Genomic DNA, 22,173 nt, shown 5'->3' on the forward strand with positions numbered 1-22,173 from the left:
AGCCCAGAAATAAGATAAAAAGGAACTAATTTATCATATCCTCATTGCTAAAGGGGAAACTAAATTGACTTCTTGTAGATTGGCTGAGTGTGTAAGAAGAGTCTTCCATTTGAATCTCTCAGTGCAGCAAGGAACATTTAACCTATCAGCTAAGGAGCATTTTTCTATGAGAAGGCCACAAGTTCCTTCTCTCCTTGGGATTTTTAAATTTTTTTTTCAATTTCTTAACCTACATCTAAATGACTGCTGTATAAGTCACCATTCTTCTGGAATACAAGAAAAGGACAATTTTGCACACGTTTAATTTGAAGCTAATATTAACTATCAAATCCCTTTTGTGACAGAATAGTAAGAAGGAGAATTGCTAATGCTGGCAATTTTCCAGTTTTGGACAGATGTTACAAAAGTACAAAATTCTCCCATAATTTCCCTTGATCTGATGCCGGTTTTTTGTTTTTTTTTTAATCTGGCTCTAGCTTTCCTCTTTCTGTTCTGTTTGGCCTGTAAGATTATATGGCTGATATCTGTTAAGTGATAACATTGAGGAGGAAAATGGGCTAAAGCCTAATTTCTGAACAAATTGAAATTGTATATGTAGCCCTAAACCAGATCTCTGTCACAGGAGCCTATTCTCTGTGGCTCCAACCCAAATGGCACTTTTTTTTCCAGACCAGAACAGTTGTAGTTGGGTCTGACAAAGTAATTCCTTACCTTGCTGTTACCTTCCCACAGTCTGTTTTCAAGACAGTATTTTGAGTAAGGAATGCTCATTGATAATTCCTTATATTCACAAGCCATACCGGTATTGTTTCAATCCCTGTACTGATCTCTGCTAGTCAAAATGGCAGACTGGGCTTGTAGGACAAAAGTCACAAGTGGCATTCTTTCAACTTACAAGTACACAAACAAACCCTGTTACGGCCATCTCATATGTTTCAGGTTTTTGACTTGTCTTAAAGAAATCTAACCTGGTACCCCTGCTCAACTCTGAGCATATCTGTTCAGAGCATACTGTTCTCAAAATGTGACCTGATTTCTAAGGCCTGGTGTAGTACAGTGGAAGATGTGTGACCACTTCAGTTCATGAAGACTTTACTTGTGTCTTTTTTTTCAAATAAGCACAAAGACAAATCGCTAATTTGCATGAAACAAATTGATAAGCAGTAGTCCTTCAAGGTTAAAATGCACTAACCATGCAGATATAGTATGTACTCTTAACATCAGCCTTTTCATCAGAATATGTCTGAAGCAGGCTTTGTGATGTGCCCTTAAAATGTTAAACCAATTACATGGGAGTGTCTTCCCCCTTACTTCTTTACATGACACTGCTATAATGTTTAAAAGTCTGATACTGCATTGGGCAGGCAGCCCACAGACATAGGAACTTCCTATGCAAACTCAACAATCCAGAAGTAGAGTGGATGGGGCGGTCAGGATTGGTGGGAAGAAGCTGCATGGCCCATATGTTGATGAACTTTAAAATGATACCTCAGTGCTAAGGGATGAAATTATAGGAAAGTGACTCTTACCCACTGGAGTGAATATAAAAGGATCTCTAACACAGGGGTGTCCAAACTTTTTGGCAAGAGGGCCTCATCATCTCTCTGACACTGTGTGTGTGTGTGGGGGGGGGGGGATTGGGAAAAAGAATTAATTTACATTTCAAATTTGAATAAATTTACATGGAACTTATATGAATGAATGAAGGTCTTGCATTAGCTCATGACCTATATGAATGGCCTTTCCTTTGCTGCATCACAGATGTGAAACAACAAGCAGTGGAGGGAACAGTTGGCTATCACACTGAGAGCAGTTGCATCGGGCCAGCACAGGCTCCAGCAAGTCTCTGGAGGACCAGAATTCATTGGAGACTGGGGGTTCCCTGTGGGCCGGATTGGGAGTCCTTGAGGGCCACAAGTGGCCCCAGGACCGGAGTTTGGGCACCCCTGCTCTAACACATAAAAGATTTGCTTAGCTTAAGGAACTGCTACTTTCACATAGTCCTGGATATAATGGTAATACAAGTGTGTGACTTGTTCATTCTCCAAGGAATCATCAGAGAGGAGACAGATTTGCTCGATCCACCATACGTGGAGCAACGTGGGGAAATGGAACTTTTGGGTTCTCCGGGGCACCATGTGGTATATGTAGACAGCCTTTAAGACTGTGTCATTTACAAGTGCCCCAGTCTGTTCAGTGAGAACAGACAAAATCCGTCATGTCCACTCACCCAGAGAAGCAGTGTCAGGTTAGCTGGTTGCCTTTTGTAACCAAATAGGAGTTTTTTGTTCCTCACCCAACTGGCTCTTGGTTTTGGGTTTTTCTACCTATTCCAAACAGTGGAACAGGTGTGGTGTTGTTAGCCTAGTCACAGCTAGCACTTTCATGTGACACAAAGGGATAACAAGAACATTGGTGTATACTCTAAGGTAAATAGAATTGTTCAATGAGGGTCCATAATAGTCCTCCTAAACTCTATTTAGTTTAGAGATGCTGTTTATAGAGACACCCCATTAAGCAATGAATGCAGAATCAAAATTTGAAAGCTAATTGAGGCTTTCTTATTAATAATAAGGAATTGTTGTTGTTGTTGTTATTTCCTGTTGCAGACTTTTAATTTTTAGTAGTTGTGGCCCATTTATATCAAAACACAGTGTCTTATTGGGAGTATTTGGTTAATGATTATTTCATCTTCGATACTAGGATATGTGTCTTCCACTTTAAGTGGAAATAGACATTAATGCGAGGTGGAATTATTTTTATTTCATCAAAGGAACTGCCACCCATCTTGGGCTTAATTTTTTTTTCTTCACATTTTACTGCACAAAATCTAGGTAACAGCTGTCATTTCTTTCATTGTCCTGGTTTTGTTCAGGGCGGGAGAGGGTGATATGCATTCCCATCTTTCCGCCAAGCTGGAAAGTCACCTTTTCAGACTTTATCTGCTGAATAATTAACCTTTGATGCCAAAAAGATGAATGATCTGCATCAGTTTCAAATCAAAATGGTATTGTAAGCTTTTCAGGAGAGGAAATGAATTTTTATTTCCTGGCTCACTGTTAATGTCTGTTGGGGTCACAGATATCAAATCTGAATTATCTGTGTTTCTAACTCACTTTACATACATACAAAGTTTGTAGGCATTTTGAGAAAACTGCAAAGGAATAAAATATTGGTGGTAATAGCTCATTTCAAAACCCAGTTTTCCAATATCTATGTCAGGCTACATTCACATGAACAAAGGCAAATCTTATGAAATAAGCCATAGTGGTTCCAAAGTGCATACACAACTTTAGTATTGTTCACATGCATGTTAATGTAGGGAAACAAGGATCATTTTAAGTGATTTATTGTAGACTAATCTTCTCTGCTATCATTTTCTGTCCTGTTACACACCCAGAGAAAGGATAGAGCCCTTCTTCTCTAAGACTTTTGATAAAAGACTTTTGATATTGACGAACCGTTGATCAGCACATACTCTTTTTTTCCTCCTCACCATAAGTCCTTCCTGACACCTGCTCCATCCACCATTGAGAAGAGGATTTATTTATCACCCTTGTATCCCATTCTTCTTCCAAAAATCTAAGGTTTTCCCATTTAACCTTGCAATAATCTTGTGGGAGTTTGGCCTTCGAGAGGGTAGCATTGTGTGAACCTCATACCTGACCAGGAATTTGAATCCCTAGCCTTGTGACTAGGATTTAGTAGTTTGAATTTTAGGATTTTCCTCAGGATGTAATTTGTACCAGGCAGGTGGTTGTAGGATGCACTGCAATGAGGAGAAGGTCACAAATCTCTCCAGTAAAGAAATCTAATCAATTCTTTGGCATTACTCACACATACTAGTTTTATTCTTCAATCTTTAGTGTTAAGCACTAGGGATAGTCATGGGATTCTAAGACCAGGGAATATGGCAGTCAAACATAGGGAGTTGATGGCATATAAATACATAATGAAACATGGTCTGAATCCATTCATTCAATACACATAAAATATGAATATGTGTTCTGATTTGTCCTAGAACTCTGTCCTATATTAAAAATCTCTGGCATTGTTCAAATAATTAATGGAAAGAAAATAGCAATGGTGTCTCTCAGTATTCCAATTTTGTGCCTTTTTTAGGTCCAGAATATTCTGCACACATCAGTCTTTCTCCTACCTTATTATATCTGATATTTAAGTACCAATTTATTCCACCGCTTTCTGCACTTTCATATATAAAAGTGTTTATGTCATAATCTTGTTCTGACCTCAGTTATCCAATTCTTGCCCTCAGATGATGAAAGTTATGATGACTGCTTTTCACTAATCTCCAAACCTGTATTAACATCCACACAGAATTTCAGATTCTGATTTCCTTCTAATCCCTGTTTCCCTGTGAGTTGTGCTTTTCTAAAAATTATAAATTGCTGATTCTATGCAGGGTTGGGCATTACTAGGCACATGGACACCTATGTACGCCTAACTGTCATAGTACAGGTGGGGCCTCTTTATCTGCAGATTCAGAATGCTGAGGCTAGAATGCCACCTAGAGCCTTTTTTGTTGACTTCCAATTTCCTCGAAAACTGATGTTGACAAAAAAAAGACTCCATGCAGCATTCTGAGCCTCAGAGAGGTCACACATGGCCTATCTGAGGCTCAGAACACATTCTGAGCCTTCAGAGCTTAGGTCACATTCAGAGCTCAGGTGGGCTCCGAACACCTACCTGATTACGTTATCTGTGGTTTTTGGGTGTCTGTGGGTGGAGGGGTACAGGAATTGAACCCTCACAGATAAATAGGCTCCACTTGTATTGTAGAGTTAGAGTATGGTTTATAAAACTAACAGTTGAGTTGCAAGTACAAACTTCTGAATAATTCTAGTCAGAACTGCAAGTCACATGGTTGGATGAGGGAAATTGCTACAAAGGAATTCAAAGCAGTTTGGACCAAAGCTGTGGGGATATGGTCGTCATTTATTTCTTCCCTGTGTTTTGAATCCAAAGGTGACCCCCTATATGAAGAAGGAAAGTCCTGCTCATTTTACACCTTGGGCTAGGGCATTGCATCAAATGTGAAACTAAATTCAAAGAGGTTGTTGCACTTACTAAGTAGAGTGCACAAGATGTTGTGCTAACTTGCCCAGTTTGGAAGCATTGGAAACTTGAATGAAACCTTTAGTGTGTGAACTCTTGTGCAGATGTTTGCAGAATAGCACTAACTGCTTTTTCTTCCCACTCAGGCCTTTGACTCTTTACTTTTCTGCCATTGAAAGTGATATTTTGTAATGAACAGAAGTTCTAACTTTGTGCTTCATTTATGATTAGACTGTGCATTTTTTGTACCACTTTAACATTCCTTTCCTGATCATTCTCTATTCCTTTCAACTGCTTCAACTTTTTGACACCTTCAGAGAGTGTGAGGCTATGTATACAATGGATTTGGGATTTTAGTCTCAATCATGAATGTAGTTTAAGTGTTCAGTTTATATTTTCAGTCATATTCATTAGTCTCTAAAAGGAACTTGGGGCCCAATCCTGTGTTGCCCCGTGCCAGTAGCACATTTTTACCGCTGGTACCATGTCGTTAAAGTGCCATAAGTCACTTTACCACCAGCACTTGGCACACAGTGCCAGCATTGAAGCCAGCACCAGTCAGGTGCTCAGTGCCAGGAGAATCTGCCATTGGAGCAGCTGGTGGTAAGTTTCTCCAAAAGCTGATGGAGCAGGTTTTCAGGCATGGGGAGGGGTGGATCAGGTCCAGGAAGGGGGAAAAGATGGCAGCAGACTCTGTCACCATATCCTATCCCCTTTCCCAAGCCTGGAGGCCACAGACCTCCTCAGTTCTACACTAATAAAATAGCTGGCACAGCTCCTAGGAGACCCATTGTGGCTGCTTTAGCTTTACCTGTGGTAAGGGAACAAACATTCCCATTTGGGTAAAGGAACTCCCATACGCAAAGGAGACTCTAGCAGTTGTCCCGACCCCATAGAATGTAGCAGTGGCCATTTCAGCACTGCTACTCCCATGGGCACCAGTGCAGCATAGGATTGGGCTGTTCTACTACTTTTATAGTGTTATGTCAATTGAAGTTGTTTAATCTTTCTTTCCCCTCTCCCCATAATATCTGTATTTATCTGTCATATGATCACCTAATACTTTCAGTCCAAAATGTAGTAACTGGAAATAACTTCCACTGGATTCTGCAGAAATTATTTGAAAGCAAATAGGTTTAGGATTGAGGCCTAAAAAGTGTGTTTGAAATACCACATTTTCAGTATAGGCTGAAACAAACAGAGATTAAAGAGGAAAAGAATTTATTTTAGGTTTCATGGTTGAAACGCATACAAATCTGTTTATCAGATTTTGTGCGGCTTTTGTTTGTGTTTGCTTTTAAAGAGCGAACAAGTGGAAATGTAGTTGTTGTTAAGAATGTTTATATACCACTGTAGGTATATTTCTTAAAGAAAATATTTCTCCTTTTCTCCTCTGGTAACAGATCTTTACCATCTTTAATGGTAATTTGACATGATACTTCAGCTTTCTGTCCTGGTTAGAAATTAAGGACGCAATCCTAACTAGTAGTTAGGCTGGGGCAAGTCCCTTGAGCCGACCTAGGGGTGTTACGAAAGTGCGGTAAAGCACTTTTGCGGCAACCTGGAGGTAGTTAGGCCAGTGCAAGGGAACTGCGCCATCACAGGCCCCGGAGATGGTGAGTTTGCATCGACCAAGCTAGGCCAATACAGGGGGGCATAGGAAGGGCAGAGAGGAGGCATTTCTGGGTGGGAGGAGGGCAGGCGGCGAATGGTCTCGGGGCAGGCAGGCAGAGAGCAGGAGGCCAGGCTAGGATCTGGCTGTTATGCCAGATCCTAACCCCATTCCTGGGCCAGCCCCAGGCTACTCGGATTTGCGCTACCTCTGGAAGTGGCGCAGATCCAAGTGGCCCCATTGGGTTCTCCCCAGGCTAAGGGGAAGCAAGGCTGAACCACTAAGTGCCTGAAACTTGCGCTAGATACAACACAGCCCCTCTGGCCTGCCTGTTTCCAGCACAAATTAGGATTGCGCTGTTAGAAACACATCCATGTGCAGCCTTGTTCTTTCAATTTGCCCAGTTATGTAGGTTTTGTAAGTCTGCAAAAATATAATATGAGTTACTTCACTCATTAGTGTTACAACTTTATACTATTAATCATGAAAACATCTCTTTAGTTTCTAATTAGTTGTTAATGGGAAAAACAAACAAGTGGGTGGATTTGAAGGCACAAGAACTGTCAAGGTTGAGCTGCATTTTTTTCCACCTGCTGCTTATAGTTTTTCTCTGTCTCCCCCCACCCCCTGGTAAGAATTGAATGTTTATTTTTAATTATATTTTGCATCCATGTGCCTGGTGCTTTTGGGATACCCTGAGTTTTCATCTTGCACAGTGTTAATGAATTGTCACCTTTCAGTCGTGAAATAGATTAGCAGAGTTACTGAGCTAGTGGAATAATCTAGAATAGACATGCAGTGGGATACTTAATCAGTGGCGTAGCTAATGATCGCGTAGCCTGGTGCAAGGCTCAAAATGTTGCCCGGAAGTGATGTCACAACCAGAAGTGACATCACACCTGGACTTTTAAAAAAGTGAAAATTGGGAGGAACCCACCTCCTGCCCCCAGCTGCTCACCACTCACTTGGTCTGCTGCCTCCCCCCAGTCAGTGGCATAGCTAAGGCATATATCTGCTACCTGGATTCAAAGAAGATTTTGTAGCCCCCCCCCCGCATGATAAAATCAAATTTAATTAAGGAAATTAATAAAAAATTATTGGTTCCATGCTATATCATAATAGCATCTCATTGGCACTCAGAACAATCAGTCTCATAGGTCAGTTTGGAGTTAAGGAAAATCACTTTTTGTTCCACAAGACAGTTGTGTTTTCATTTTCTGGTTAATTGGCCATAACTTTCGGTAGAATACAGATATTCCAGTGCAGTTTCTTTCATTGCACTCTGCATTAAATTACCTTTCCAATGATATATAACATGATGGTATTATTCATACAAACCAAGATTTTCACAATTTTGGTCACTAGTGTCCAGCTCAGCCTGTTGCTCCCCCCCATCAAAGCTTGATGCCCGGTGCAACTGCTACCCCCTTAGCTATGCCCCTGTACTTAATACTATGAATTTCACTATATGTAGAGGACTTTTCACCAGTGATGCCTGCCCAATTCCTTCATGCACTGTTAGTGTCACAATCGGTTACTCATCTGTTCTACTATGGAAACTGCAGGCAAGTGAACAAGTTGCACCGTTGTACAAGAGGCTTCACATACAGCATTCACAGCAATCCACTATTGTTCCTCAAATATGGAGTCATACTGAAATGCTGTTGTGCCTCCCAGTGTCCTCACTCTTTGTATCCTGCCAGGTATATGGCAGGATATGCTGAAGCAAAATCCTTTAAAGACCAATTTGTTCTAGGGAGAGTCTATAGGTCTATGGCAGTGGTCACAACTACACAAGGTTATATAGCTACACAAGGCCCACAGGGATTTTCAGCTCGATTATAATCTTATGGGACCACGTGTGGTCCTTTGTTGAATGAAAGGTTGTTATGCGGCACATACCTGCACTGATGATAGCATGGGAACCTCTTCAGGCAGTGGCAAGACAAGGGATCATGAGAGTTTGTTCCTGCTAGCAGCAGTAGGCAGCATTTCAGGAAAGCACTATACCTAATTGAGAGGCATCAAACAGACATTCATCAGGTGAACCTTTGATCTGAAGCATCTTCTGTTGAAATTCTGCATTGATGCATCCCTTCTGCTCGTTGCTAAAAGACCAAGGCAAAGTGTGGTTGCATGGAACATAATTTGTAAAGGAAATTAAATAAGTTCTGAAAGCAATACAGTTGAATACAATACATGAAATCCCTGTGCTTTCTGTGAGTTAATACAGAAAGAAAATTAAAATTTATCTAACTAAAGGTGGATGAACCTATGTAAGATTTTGCTAAGAAGAATTATTTTTATGTTTTATTGAAAATCAACTCAGGAAATGTAGTTGACAAGATAAATTTTATTTTTGTTCTAGTAATATCTCTAGGAAAAGGAAAATATAATAAACAACTCACATAAGATGTTTAATGCATATCTGGTTAAAGAATAATACAATTTTGTTTTTACTCTGTCAATATCTTACAATTAACCTTACATTTTCATTGATCCAATCGAAAATGAGCACAGTGTTCTCTTCCTGTGACCCCTTTCAAGAATATAAACTCACACAAAAAGTTGTTTAATCCATATTTATTTGGGAAATAATATAATTTTGTTTTGACTCTGTCAGTATAAAATTAAATTCTTGTTGAGGGTCACAAGGAAGGAACATGATGCCATTTTCAACAGGATCAATGAAAATTTAAGATTTGGAAGTTGCAGGCTAGTAGTGGTAGTGTAAATCTTATTTGGTTGAATATTTGTACTTCTTAAAAGTGAAGGAAAAAAAATCAAGGCTAGCACTCAACAAAGGAGAAGCCTTTAACAGCAGCTAACAAAAGAGTTTATAGTGTAAAATCTGGTCAGTTCAGGAAAGCACAAGAGTCATACCAGGGTGAATTAATAGAGGAAAAGGAAAATAATACTGTACATCTGCCTGGAAGGCAATCATGTTCATGTCTACTCAGTCATATAAGAAAAGCCCAGCAAAAGGCCAAAGGCCTGTCTAGCTTCCTATATCTCACAGTGGCCCACCAGATACTTCTGAGATCACACAGACAACAAGATACCTATGTCCCGTTGCTACTCTCTTACGTCTAGCATTCAGAGATAGGCTACCTCTTAAACCCAGAAGTTGCATATTCTCATCATGACTTGTAACCAATGATAGACTTTTCCTCCATCAATTTGTCCTAGATGCCCCTTAAAGGCATCTAGTCCAGATGGCATCACAACATCCTGTGGCAACGAGTTCAACAGATTAATTATGTGTTATGTAATAAACATTTCCTTTTGTCTTTTCTAACTCTCCTGCCAATCAAATTTATTAGATGCCCTGATTCTGGTATTGTGCTAGAGGGAAAAGAATCCCCCTCATTCATAATTGTATATGTTTCAGGTCCTAATTCTATTGGATTGGGGCTGGCCACACAAGGAGTGGAATGACAAGGTCCTTTCTGGATGTTGCAACAGCAACATGCCATTTTCCTCACCTGGGCTGCTTCAGAAGCATAAAGCAGCCATAACCACATGCCAGTGACCTTACAATGACCCCCGGAACCAGTAAGCCAGTGCAGGGACGGGAAGGAGGCAGAGGTGGATGGAGCAGAGAGGGAGAGGAATGGGGTGGGCAGCAGGGTGGGGAGGGTGCAGATCAAGGTCAAGAAGGAGGTGGTCTCAGCAACACCAGAGATGCCAATATCTTGTCCCCCTTCCCAGGCTTGATTCACCTTCCTAGGGCCACTCAGATTTGCACTAGCAAAATCTCTGGCACAGGTCCTAATAGACCTATTTGGGTGGCAGAGGCTTATCTCCAAGTAAGGGAACAAATGTTCTCTTACTCAGAGGAGACCTCCAGGACAGCCCACACGCAAAATGCAGCATGTGCTCTCATGATGCAGCAGCATTGGTGGCGGGGGGGGGGGGGAATTTGGATACAGTTGAGCTGTCAGTCATTCTCCCCCTCAGGTGCCTTGTTTCTAGACTGACCAGCAGCAAACATCATAGCCTTTCCTTGTAAGTGAGGTACCCAGCCCGTTAATAATTTTTTTTTCCCATTCTGCACCATTTTCAGTTTCACTATATCCATTTTGAGATGTGGCAACCAAAGCTAGAAGCAGTGCTCAAGATGTTGCCTTACCATAATTGTCTTGACATGCAATCCTACGCATGTCTACTACTTCAGTTAAATGGGACTGTCTCACTGTGCCTTTGGGTTCCAATGAAGAGGGAAGTAAAGAGGGAAGGCATATGGGCTTCCGCCTTCCGAGTCTTTCTTCCTGAGAACTGAGATGCTTACAACATTAATGCAGGAATGGATCCCAATGTTAGAGCTATGAGAAATAGGGAAATGTGAAAATAAGGTAGTTGGTACTAAATTGGGCTTAAATCACTCCATTTAAGATTTTGTGGAGGGGAAACGAAGACAAAATTGAATATTTTTCATATGCCATTACATTTACTTATCTGTGAACCTTAAAATGCAGTGTCCAATTAATGAATATTTTATGGAAATTGCTATGGAATTGGCTATGGAAATTTACATTTCTCTTACTGCCTCATGGCATAGTGCAGACCTAGGGAAGTTAGGATGTCTCTTAAGGGCAGGAATTACTCAATTTTACATGTCCTTGCTTTTGGCCATATACAATGTCCTGACTTTGTTCTCTGAATGTGAAATAGCCTTGCTTGATTAGCTGATCCATTTTGACTTAGAATTACAATGATAGTAGGTATTAGGTTTTAAAGAGAAAGTTTTGTGACGCTAATGAAGTTGTTAATGAAGTATGCTGCAGGTATGGGCATAGAAATCTTAAATAGGAGTTACAGGACAAATACCAGAAGTCTTGACGGTTTTTTTTTTTAAAGAATAAGTGAAATACATTGTAGAAAACTGTAAAAAAAAGAATGGGACTACTGTATCTGAAGAAATACTTAGTCCTCAGTGTTAGTAAGGAAGACTGTTGGCATAATCCTATCCAGTGATTGTGCCAGCACAGGGCATTCTTCACCCAAGCAAAGCTGTTGTGTTTTGCTACATGCCCCAGGCCTGCAGAGAATTTACAGGCTGGATAGAACAAGGCCAGGCCCTGATGACTTGGCCTGCGTGCATACAATGTAAAAGCACTGTCGCATCATGGGAGTGGCTGATGCATTACCATATCACCAGACATGTCACCAGATGGTGAGTCATAGGATCACCAGACTGTAGCCCGCCTCTCATTGGCCAGTGCCAGTATATATTGCAGCCTATGTAAGCTGCTGTGTGGGAGATGATAAGTGGGGTGTCGGCGGGAAGCTTCGTCGGTGAGGTTGGTGATCAGAGTATCGAGAAAGAGCTATCTGTGCTGTTTGCTTGCAAAACTGCCTTTGAACTGTAAATATCTTGTACATACTTCAAGTAAAGGAACATCTGGTGGTGGAGCACTGCCGTGTGCCTCATTATTTTCCGGGAGTACTTGCCTGACCTTGGGTCTCTGGAGCTGCGGTGTCGGCTGCGTACTGCAACAAATTAGTAGCAATGGAGGGAAAGCTCGTGCCATCCCACCAGTGCGAGTGCAGGCCACAATGTGACCAGTGTGGGTAAGCTCTGCACCGAGCTTTGGAGGAGTGGGGGAGGGCAGGGAGTGGCTGAAACAGTGTATTAATGAATATTCTGTGTAAATGTATTAAAATTTCACTGCATCATAGAATAGTCCCTTGATGCATTAAAGCCAAATTACATGTTACAGATGTATTTTTGGGAAAAGGCATTCAAGAAGGTTAGGGTCAGCCTTAGAAGCTGTGAAACCCAATGCAAAACATTTTGTGGGGGGAGGCACCCACACACAGACTCTACTCACTAGGATGAGTGGCAGCTGCGAAGCACCTGGCAGCAGCATCAATGCCAAGTACTTCTGTATGTGGGGGGGGGGCGCGCGGGGGTTTCAAACTAATTGCACTTAAGGGCAGGTAGGCAGGCAGGAGGGAAGGCCATCTAGTGGCAATGTTCCACAATCCACACACTCTTTGTCATGCCTTGGAGTGGAACATCCCATGCTGGAGCATCAGCTACGGAGTGAGCTGCCATCTGCAGCTGTGGGCATTCCACTTGTCACCTCAGTGTGGAGCCCATCCACATCCAGTTTGACCAAATTGGTCAAATTGCCCTAAGGCCTAACCCAGTGGTACTCAAACTTTTCTGGCCAGTGGCTCCCTTGACCCCCCATGGCTGTTGGCCATGACTCCCCATCATGTTCCTGAGGGTTGGAAGTGACATCATTAAACAGGAAGTGGCCAGAAATATTAACTATATTAATATTATTACATTAATCATATCATTAATTAAATGCAGATCTTAAAAATATATTATTAATACACAGCAATATACATGCTTTTAAATGATCAGCTGCTGTTTACTGTTGGAGACAGGATGCTGGAGTAGGTAGATTTTGTCTGGTCCAAGAGGACTCACTTTTTTAAACTTTGTAAGCATAGCAATAGAATTGTTTTATCAAATGAACTTTGTGGACGACCAGTCTGACCAACATTACTCACACGCACCCCTGTGGACCCCAATCCAACTAGTCATTTCTCCCATTCTCCTTGGATAGGTTTGAACCCTTTATTAATTTAATGAAATTAAATTTTTCCAGCAGCTGGTGGGGAAAACAAAAATAGACCATGAAAATATATCAGAGCTGATAAGAGTTTGGTTAGGAAGCTGATTTGTTTCCTATACTAGGAGATGCACAGCCCAATCCTACGCATGCCTACTCAGAAGTAAGTCCCATTAGAGTCAATGGGGCTTACTCCCAGGAAAGTGTGGATAGGATTGGGCTGGCAATCACTTCATCAATGGCTGATAAGTATTCCCTTCAAATAGCAAGATTCATCACTTTAAAAATACAGCCTCTCCTCTTCAGTCAAACAACAAGATTAATAAATCACTTTAAAAACAGTGCCCTTTTTCTGCTCCTGGCCAAGTAAAGTGTGTGCTTCTCTCTCTCCCCCTCTTTGCCAACTGCATGGAAACAACTTTAAGACCCCTGGTGACTGGTAAAATGAGAAGCGTTTTATTTGGGGGGAGGAGGAAAGGGGGACCGTTTGGAGATTGAAAGGGGGGAGTGGAAGAGGGAGGGGGTTGAAAAGAGAGATTTCACTTTGATGAGAAGCGATCCCAGGCTGGGAACTAGGAACCAGCCAGACAAGGATCAAGGAGGGTTTATTTCTGAGGGTCAGCAAGGACTGCAAGCTGAGCCTGCTTGGTACTTGCCAAATGGGGGTTGGAATCAGAGCTTTGGAAACAACATGCAGTGAACACAGAAAGTGGCAGCCTAGGAGTGGAGGGAGAAAAGGGCAGGGCAGTAGCAGCCACTCTCGCAGCTGAGCAACTCCCGTTTCTTCTGCTTTAAAAAAAAGCGAAGAAGACGGGCTCGTATTCTGCCCAGGAGTGTGACTGTATCACTTAGAGAGGACATCCCGCACCTTCCCTTTGAGTTCCTGGCGCCTCCCTAAGGAGCCACGCCTCACAGTTTGAATAACACTGGCCTAACCTGAAGATAATTGTAGGCAAGGTGGAATATGTACCTCCCCCCTCGCATGCTGGTGAGTTGCTGCAACTTTCCCCTTTCCCATATGCAGTATTTTCTTCATCTTTATCCAAATGCATAAATACGTAGTTCGACCACAGATTGCAATTCATCCATCATTTTGAATTTAATTTTTGATCTTCTTGTGATCAGGAAGGAATGTTTACAAAGGATGGATTATTTACCAAGCTAGTGAAAAAGGAGAAATGTTTGGGGCTGATTTCTCCAAAGACTGTAACACTGATTTTGCTGTCATCATATCTCGGCTTCATCATGGTAACAATTTTGAATGTTTTTTGCAAAATGAATGATTCTATAGGTTGATGCAAAGGTCTTTTCATACAAATGTTCAGCAAGATGAGGTAAAAGCATACACTAATTTCTGTTTTTTTTAAATATACTTATTTGTCTAATTCTAAAAGCTACTCATCTGATAGCATTATCTCTTTTTAAAAAATATTGTTCTTTGCTGGCAGTTACTATAATTTTCCGTGAATGTGATAATGGGATGATTTATATTTTCATAAAGGAAAATTAAACATAATTGGAGAAGCCATTGCATTTTGATCTTCTCTCTCTTGGTAGCTGATACCACAAATGTTTAAATAATTTTGCTTTATTATGGATTTAGCTTTTGTTCAACATTTTTCATACTGTGAATTAACCTTTCCGTCCTTCTATTTCTTGGTAAAGCAATAGTAATATTAGTCACTGATTTTCTGTGGCTGCATGTAAACGAATTTGCCAAGCACAGCCATGGATTTCCAGATTGAAGGTGTACGAAATTTTCAAGGGTAGAGGGGAAAAAAGTTTGACTGTGTATTTTAATAACTAGTGACAAATTATAAGTAACTATTTAGTTGCTGAAGAAGCTACAGTTTTTTTTAATCATTAAATTGTATTTTGAAAATGGCAAATTATATTATTCCTGTAAGCCCCCCTTGAACCAAGCTGATGGAAACTGTTCTGATTCAAGCTTACTTTAAGCTTGCTTAAAGATGTAAAGTTTGCTTTAAACTTTAAAGATTCAAGCTTTAAGCTTGCTTAAAGATCTAACAGCCCACGTAGGTAATTAAGTCTCATAGGAAATTACTTCGTTCTGTCCACAAATGGTGATTTGTAAAACTAAGGTTCAGAGTAACTTATACAGGTGCCCCCTCCCATATTTGCAGGTCCTACATCCGCGGTTTCACGTACCCATGGTCCTCTTTTTTGTCCACTTCCTGTTAATGTTCTCACTATCACCTGCTGTAGTATTCCTCATCTGGCAGCTATGAGTCTAGGTTCTCTGTCTGCTTCCTGTTCCAAAGCAAAAGGAAGAAAAATCTTCCATTTGCAAAACAGTGTGCTGGATTGTGGCTAATGACATCTATAGAAAATTTATGTTCTATCATTACTAGAATAACAAGCGATGGAACTATGTATTTGTTTAAGACATCAGATTCTTAATTTGGGAATTGACTGAGTGGAAGTTGGCAAATTGGCTGAAATACATATTGTAGTCTGTGCAGGCAAATGATAAGGTTTCAAATGCATATGAATACTTTTTATTTATGATTTTGCACCAGAAGTTGATTTGTTTTTATATGGTTTTCTTGTTTCTCAGAACTTTCTTACGCTTGGATCTTTAACGAATACCCTTCATTTGTGCAAGAAGACAGCCGGAGATTTGTTTCTCAGGAAACTGGACATCTCTATATAGCCAAAGTCGAGCCATCTGATGTAGGAAATTATACATGTGTTGTAACCAGTACTGTGACAAATGCCAAAGTCCTTGGCTCACCAACACCTTTAGTACTCCGCACTGATGGTATGAGTTTATGTTGGCATTACGGAGGAAAACTCAATAGATGTACAGTCAGTTCTCTTTATCCACAGGGGGCAGAATTGCTACCTACATCTCATCTGTACCCTTATTCTCATTATCCACTATGCACAGATCTATGCACCTGCAACCAGCATTAACCCTTTTAAAATGGCCAGCCGAAGCTTTTGCCAGCCATTTTAAAGGAGTCCACACTGGTCATGGGCTCCATTCTGAAGGTCCCTGCAGCCTCTGGAAGGTCTCTGCTGCATTCAGATATCTTTTGCCACTTCTTGCTGCATGCTGCTGGCTTCCTAAGAGGGTCCGTTGGATTCTTCTGATGACAGATAAGATACCCCTTCCCTCCCAGGACATCACTTGTACATCAATTGATCCCATAGGATCAATGGTTCATCATTGGTGAATTTGCTATCCGCTATGGATTCTAGGAACCTAATCCTTATGGATTACATACAGGGGTGTCCAAACTTTTCGGCAGGTGGGCCACTTCATCTCTCTGACACCGTGTCAGGGCCAGGGGAAAAAAAAGAATTAATTAACATTTCAAATTTGAATAAATTTACATAAATGAATATATTAGAGATGGAACATATATGAATGAATGAAGGTCTTGCAATAGCTCAAGGCCTATAAAAGGCCTTGCACAAAGCAAGGCTGGCCTTTCCTTCACTGCTGCTGCTGCATCACAGATGTGAAACTGCAAGCAGTGGAGGGAGCCCTCGTCCCACAACTCAAGAGAGAAGTCGAATAGTTGTCCTTACGCTGAGAGCAGTTGCGTCGGGCCAGCACGAGCTCCAGCAAATCTCTGGAGGGTGATATCCTCATTGAGACTGGGGGCTCCCACGGGCCGATTGGGAGTCCCCAAGTGGTCCCCGGCCGGGGTTTGGGCACCCCTGGATTACAAGAACTGACTGTACGTGTTTTGGGATACAGTTGTTTCATTCATAATTTTGAGTAACTATGTGTCTTTGTCTTGCTAACTATGATGGGCTTTTCCCCCTTCCTTTTATTGGACTCATTCCTAAAGTGCAACATGAAGCCCAATCCTATCCCCCACCGCTCGATAGCATACAGCCACCCCAGTGGAGTACATATAGCATGCAATGTGAGAAGCTATCAGATGGCCAGTGAGAAGTAAATAAAGTTTGTATTTACCTCTCAGTAGGCCACCTGATCACCTATGGATCTTCTTGGACCATACTAGCTCTTTTACTGGCATAAGTTTGAAGAGAGGAAGGGGCGGGGTTAATTGGAAAATTGGGGATAGAATCCTGTATGTACTTTTGCCATTAAAAACCACCCCTTCCCCACCTTGAATTTCCTCCAAATCTTCCCCTTTCCACCCACAATCTGTCTCCACCTTCTCTGCCCCAGTCCAGCCTGGATGGGCCATTGGCAAACTAGCGAAGTCACAGGCTGTTTCCACTGATGGCTCAGTTGCACTTGTCAGCAGTATGCCATTTACAATGCTGTTTACAAAAGCAGAACACAAGTTCTTTTGTCGTACCTCATGAGAAGGTTGGGCTAGAAGTTATCTATGAGATTGAAAATGTTGGGTTTTGTGTATTGTATTGTAGACTCTACTATAATTATGACTCTGAGGCAGTTGGTGACTGTTTCAGAATTTATAATTTATCTTTTTGCAACTTAACTGTGCATTTATTTTATTGTATTTTATTTTATTAATTTATACCCCGCCTTTTTGCCCAGCGGGCACACAAGGCGGCTTACAAACACCTTAAAAATACATTAAAAAACAATTTACAATAATTTAAAAAAAAAACTAAAAAAAGCCTCGCTCAAAACATCTGCCTCATCTGTAGATCTTAGGTTTTCAGAATTGTGCTGTTGATTCATTATATTGGTCTGCTGGTGGGTGGGGTATATGCTTGTGCTTGTACACTTTGAGACTGGAAGCAATTCCAGTGTGATTTGCACGGCGAAAGGTATTTAAGGAATTCTCTAGTTCCGTTCCTGCTAAAAGGTTCTCAGACCTTTTAGCACTGGGACCCACTTTTTAGAATGACAATCTTTTTGGGACCCACTGGAAGTGATGTCATGGCCGGAAGTGACATCATCAATTTAGGCTTCAAACCTAAGCCACAAAGGCCCCATTACACAGTGTGTGTGCTGTTATTTTGCATAGCTTGGAATTCAACCATTCCAGCTTGGAAATCAAAGCAGAACACAGACTTGGAACCTTCTCCAACCCTCCCCTTTTCCAACATCCTATCTTCTCACCTATTCAGGGCAAAGTACCATGCTTCTCTTCCACCGGGAGCCAGCCCTGCCTTATATTTTCAGCTCTGTATTTTCAATGGCAGCTGACCTAGATGCTACATGACCCTGAAATTGGCTCGTGACACACCTAGTGGGTCCCAACCCACAATTTGAGAAACACTGCTATAGCTATTTCAGATAGTATACTGACATAAGAACAATTGGAGATACCAGGTCCAGATTTGTCCCAGTGAAAAATTCCAGCTGTCCTCAAATTGCCAATCCAAGGATAAAATAAGTTTTTTTCTATGGCATCATCATACTTGGACAAAGAGACTGGCTCATTCACTTCCCAGAGGGGCCCTCTTGTAAAGGTAGTTGCAGACAACAGGGTCTTTGGTACTCTAACAGCTCTTTTCCTTTTCCATTCCTGTAATAACAGGTGTAATGGGGGAATATGAACCCAAAATAGAAGTTCAGTTTCCTGAAACAGTTCCTGCTGCTAAAGGTTCCACGGTAAAATTGGAATGCTTTGCCCTTGGAAAGTAAGTCTGTATTGATTTTTATTGTCATAGTTGTAAAGTTACATTATGCAGTAAATGGATGTTGTGAAATCCTTGGAGTACTTCATAGTTGTGTTTTCAGTAAGTGGGTACAGAGTCAGATGGAGACTGGAATAATTAAGCAGCATCATACAACTTTTTTAAACGAGAGCTGGACTTTTAGCTGATTGCTAATAAATGTCATACGGCTAAATCTTAAATGTCATTTACTTTTTCATGTTGTGATGGTTCTTTACCATATGAATAATTTTTATGTTAAAAATTGGAATTATAATGATTATAGCCATTGGGGAAATAAACACTTGCAAGATTAATTGTTTATACACTTTATAGTTTTAAAGTATGTTATTCAGTCGAACAAAAACATGTGCATGACAGTACCTGAGGCTAGATTACATTGTTTAATTGAGAAAAATGAACTGTAGAAATACTCGTGGAACTAGGCAGACTTGTTTGGAAAATGAATTTTCCACAGAAGTCTGTAGCTGGTAGCTGGAATTGTATAATTGGAGCTGGAATATCTCTTGAGCGGTTGCGTACGAGTAGAGAGACTGAAGTCGACAGCGTTATGACTGCAAAATGATAGCCTTTAAGTTTCACATTTTCATGCAGGTTTGGTCCAAGTCAACTTACATCGAGCCAAATCTAGAGTACATGTTCAGCTACATAAGATTCTTGCAGCCAGGTTTCCAGAAGTTGCTACCTGAATTGCAGGAGGTTCTGTTCTGTTGATAAGCCAAGAGTAGAAGGTCCTGCCAGTTACCATGCATTCCCCAGATCAGGCTCAGTCATCCCGCCCCCTAATGCCAGCCAGCCAATCAGCTGGCAGCAAAGCCCTGCTGCCAGCTGATAGGGGCTAGCAATGGCAATCATTGCTAGCGTGCCCATACAGGCACGCTAGCTGCCTTTCAGACGCCTCCTGCTGCCTGCCAGTCACAGGGTGCTGCATGATCGCCATGTTCTTACACCAAACCTGTCCCATCCTCTGTTCATGAGGTTCATGATTCAATCACCGGGTCTGCAGATATAGTTAGTGAACTATATCTAGAGCAAGCATACTAGAATTAACAGCTAGTCAACCTCTATGCGCACCTCTATATCCCATGGCACGTGATACTTTGCATTCCTCCCTCATTTACCAATCAGTACTTCAAACAGCCTTTCTCTTGTTGTATTACTGCAGCCCTGTACCTAGGATTAACTGGAGAAGAACCGATGGGATGCCATTTCCAAGCAAAGTGATGTTGAAAAAATCCAATGGCATGATTGAAATTCCCAATTTCCAACAAGAGGATGCTGGTCTCTATGAGTGCATCACTGAAAACTCAAGAGGGAAAAATGTTGCAAGGGGGCGACTCACGTATTATGGTAAGAAATGCTCTTCGTACAAAATATGGAAATAGATGCAGCTTTGTGAAAGTACTAAGGTTCATTCTAATGCATTGTAAGAGAGAGCAAAAAAAGTAAATAAATAAATCCAGAGAGAAACATTTTAAAGTAGTGCATTCATAGTTTCTTTAGACCAGCAGTTCCGTACCTTCAGGCAGCCGGGAACCACTATGTCTGCACTTGAGTCTGTTGCAGACCACTGAGTGTGCAGCCGCAGGAGGACATGGTGATGGTGGATGATGTCATTCCACCATCACCAATGGTCACCACATTGTTCCAATTTTGGGCCAGTCAGATCCAAGGAAGGGCAAGAAGGCCCACACGAATGCCGGCAAAGCTCGAGTGCATGGCACTCTGTGTGCCTGCCGAACGTCGCGCCCAGTCAGCTTGTAGACCACCTCCTGTGCTCCCACATGCCACAGGTTCGGTATTGCTTCTTTACCATCAGCTTCACAGGACTGTGACTTTCAAGTCATGGAATAGCTAGAGGGAGCAAGAAGGCTGCTTTTCTCTTTCTGGCTGCTTTGGTTTGCCCGGGTGTCTTCCATCTACACGGACAATGTATGGATACCACTATCTTAATTCACATAACAAGAAAAGCAGCCTGGGTGCGCACCATTTTCAGTGGAAAAAAACAGAGGGGGAAGTTTAATAATCTCCTCTGTCACTTCACTATTCAAGGTTACATTCTCCCATGCCTGCTTTACAAAAAGAACAAAGTCAGGAAACTGTTTTCCCTGGTCACCTTCTGATTAGACTTTTACAATGCACTCTTAAGTCACTTTGCCCTTGAAAATTGTTTGGAAGATGCAGTGAATTCAGAATATGGCAAGCAGAATGATTTCTCCTGCCAATCACGGAAGGCTCATACTACAAATTTTCTGTGAACTTCATTGACAGATTATTTGCTTCCAGAATAAATTTCAGTGTGTTGGCGCTTACTTTTCAACTCCTTTTTTGGGCTCACCCTGGGATTTGTAAGCTTCGTTTCACATATGTACAGCTTTGCTCTTTAAGACCCAGTACAAACATATTTTTTTTTCAAAATAATATAGAAACAAGAATTCTAAACTAGTTTCAACCTCTGAACATGCCTTTTTTTGTGGCGGCCCCAAGTTGTGAACAGCAGCTTGCTATTATTTGGAGAATTCATTATCTTGATGCATTTAAATAAGTTATAAAGAATATTGTTTAGACGTGCTTTCACAGCTAGAGTGCCTTCTGCTTTTATGTTTCTCAGCCTGTTGTCTAGGTTCTGCTCACTTTTTCTTTTTAATATGTTGTCACATCTCATTCTGTCTGATCTGATTCTACTATGGATGTACTATGGAAACAAAGAAACTGCACCAACTCAAACCTGAAGTGTATTTTTGGTAGGCTTCTCAGTACTACAGTTTCTTTGATTTAAATGCTATACTTCAGTTGGAAAAAGAAGATGACTGCCATATTTTGTTCTTTTTTTTTCTTTCAACAAGAAGAAATCTGAAGTTATCTAGTACCAAAAGAGACATCCATTTGCTTCAAAGGTGTCATTGATTTCCCCTGACTGCTTCCTCCATGTTCATCCCCTATTGCACATCATTCCTTAGAGTACTATAACTCTCAGGATGTGTTTTTTTTTGTGTGTGTGTGTGTGTTTTTTTTGTGGCGGGGGACCTAGAAAGGAAATGTATTATGACAGGATGGGCAAGAAAGTCCCATTTCATCAACAGAACACCACTCAGTTTGCTTGAAATCCAAGGCAATGTGCTACTACATTTGCACATAATCTCTGAACAAGAGCTTTCTATTCTGCATTGCATGCCAACTGTGAAACTGAGGAGACTTTCAAAAACAGTTTGTAATATATCATGAATTGCTCTTCAAAGGAAAAAAGAAGTTTTAAAAAATCACACCAGGCAAACCCAAGTTTTTGGGCACATCAAA

The 22,173-nt window shown here is 41.2% G+C and overlaps 1 protein-coding gene across 1 annotated transcript in view; it reads left to right on the forward strand.

Moving 5' to 3' along the window:
• The window catches only part of LOC136642018 (contactin-3-like), a 230,282-nt gene that overhangs the window by 136,376 nt on the left and 71,733 nt on the right, over positions 1-22,173 (forward strand). The window contains exons 4-6 of the mRNA XM_066618182.1: positions 15,857-16,060; positions 18,738-18,840; positions 20,042-20,226. Coding sequence (XP_066474279.1) covers positions 15,857-16,060; positions 18,738-18,840; positions 20,042-20,226 — 492 coding nt within the window. The remainder of the gene's footprint in view (positions 1-15,856; positions 16,061-18,737; positions 18,841-20,041; positions 20,227-22,173) is intronic.

The sequence above is a fragment of the Tiliqua scincoides genome, chromosome 2 (assembly GCF_035046505.1).
Source record: "Tiliqua scincoides isolate rTilSci1 chromosome 2, rTilSci1.hap2, whole genome shotgun sequence".
In the NCBI taxonomy this organism is placed as follows: domain Eukaryota; kingdom Metazoa; phylum Chordata; class Lepidosauria; order Squamata; family Scincidae; genus Tiliqua; species Tiliqua scincoides.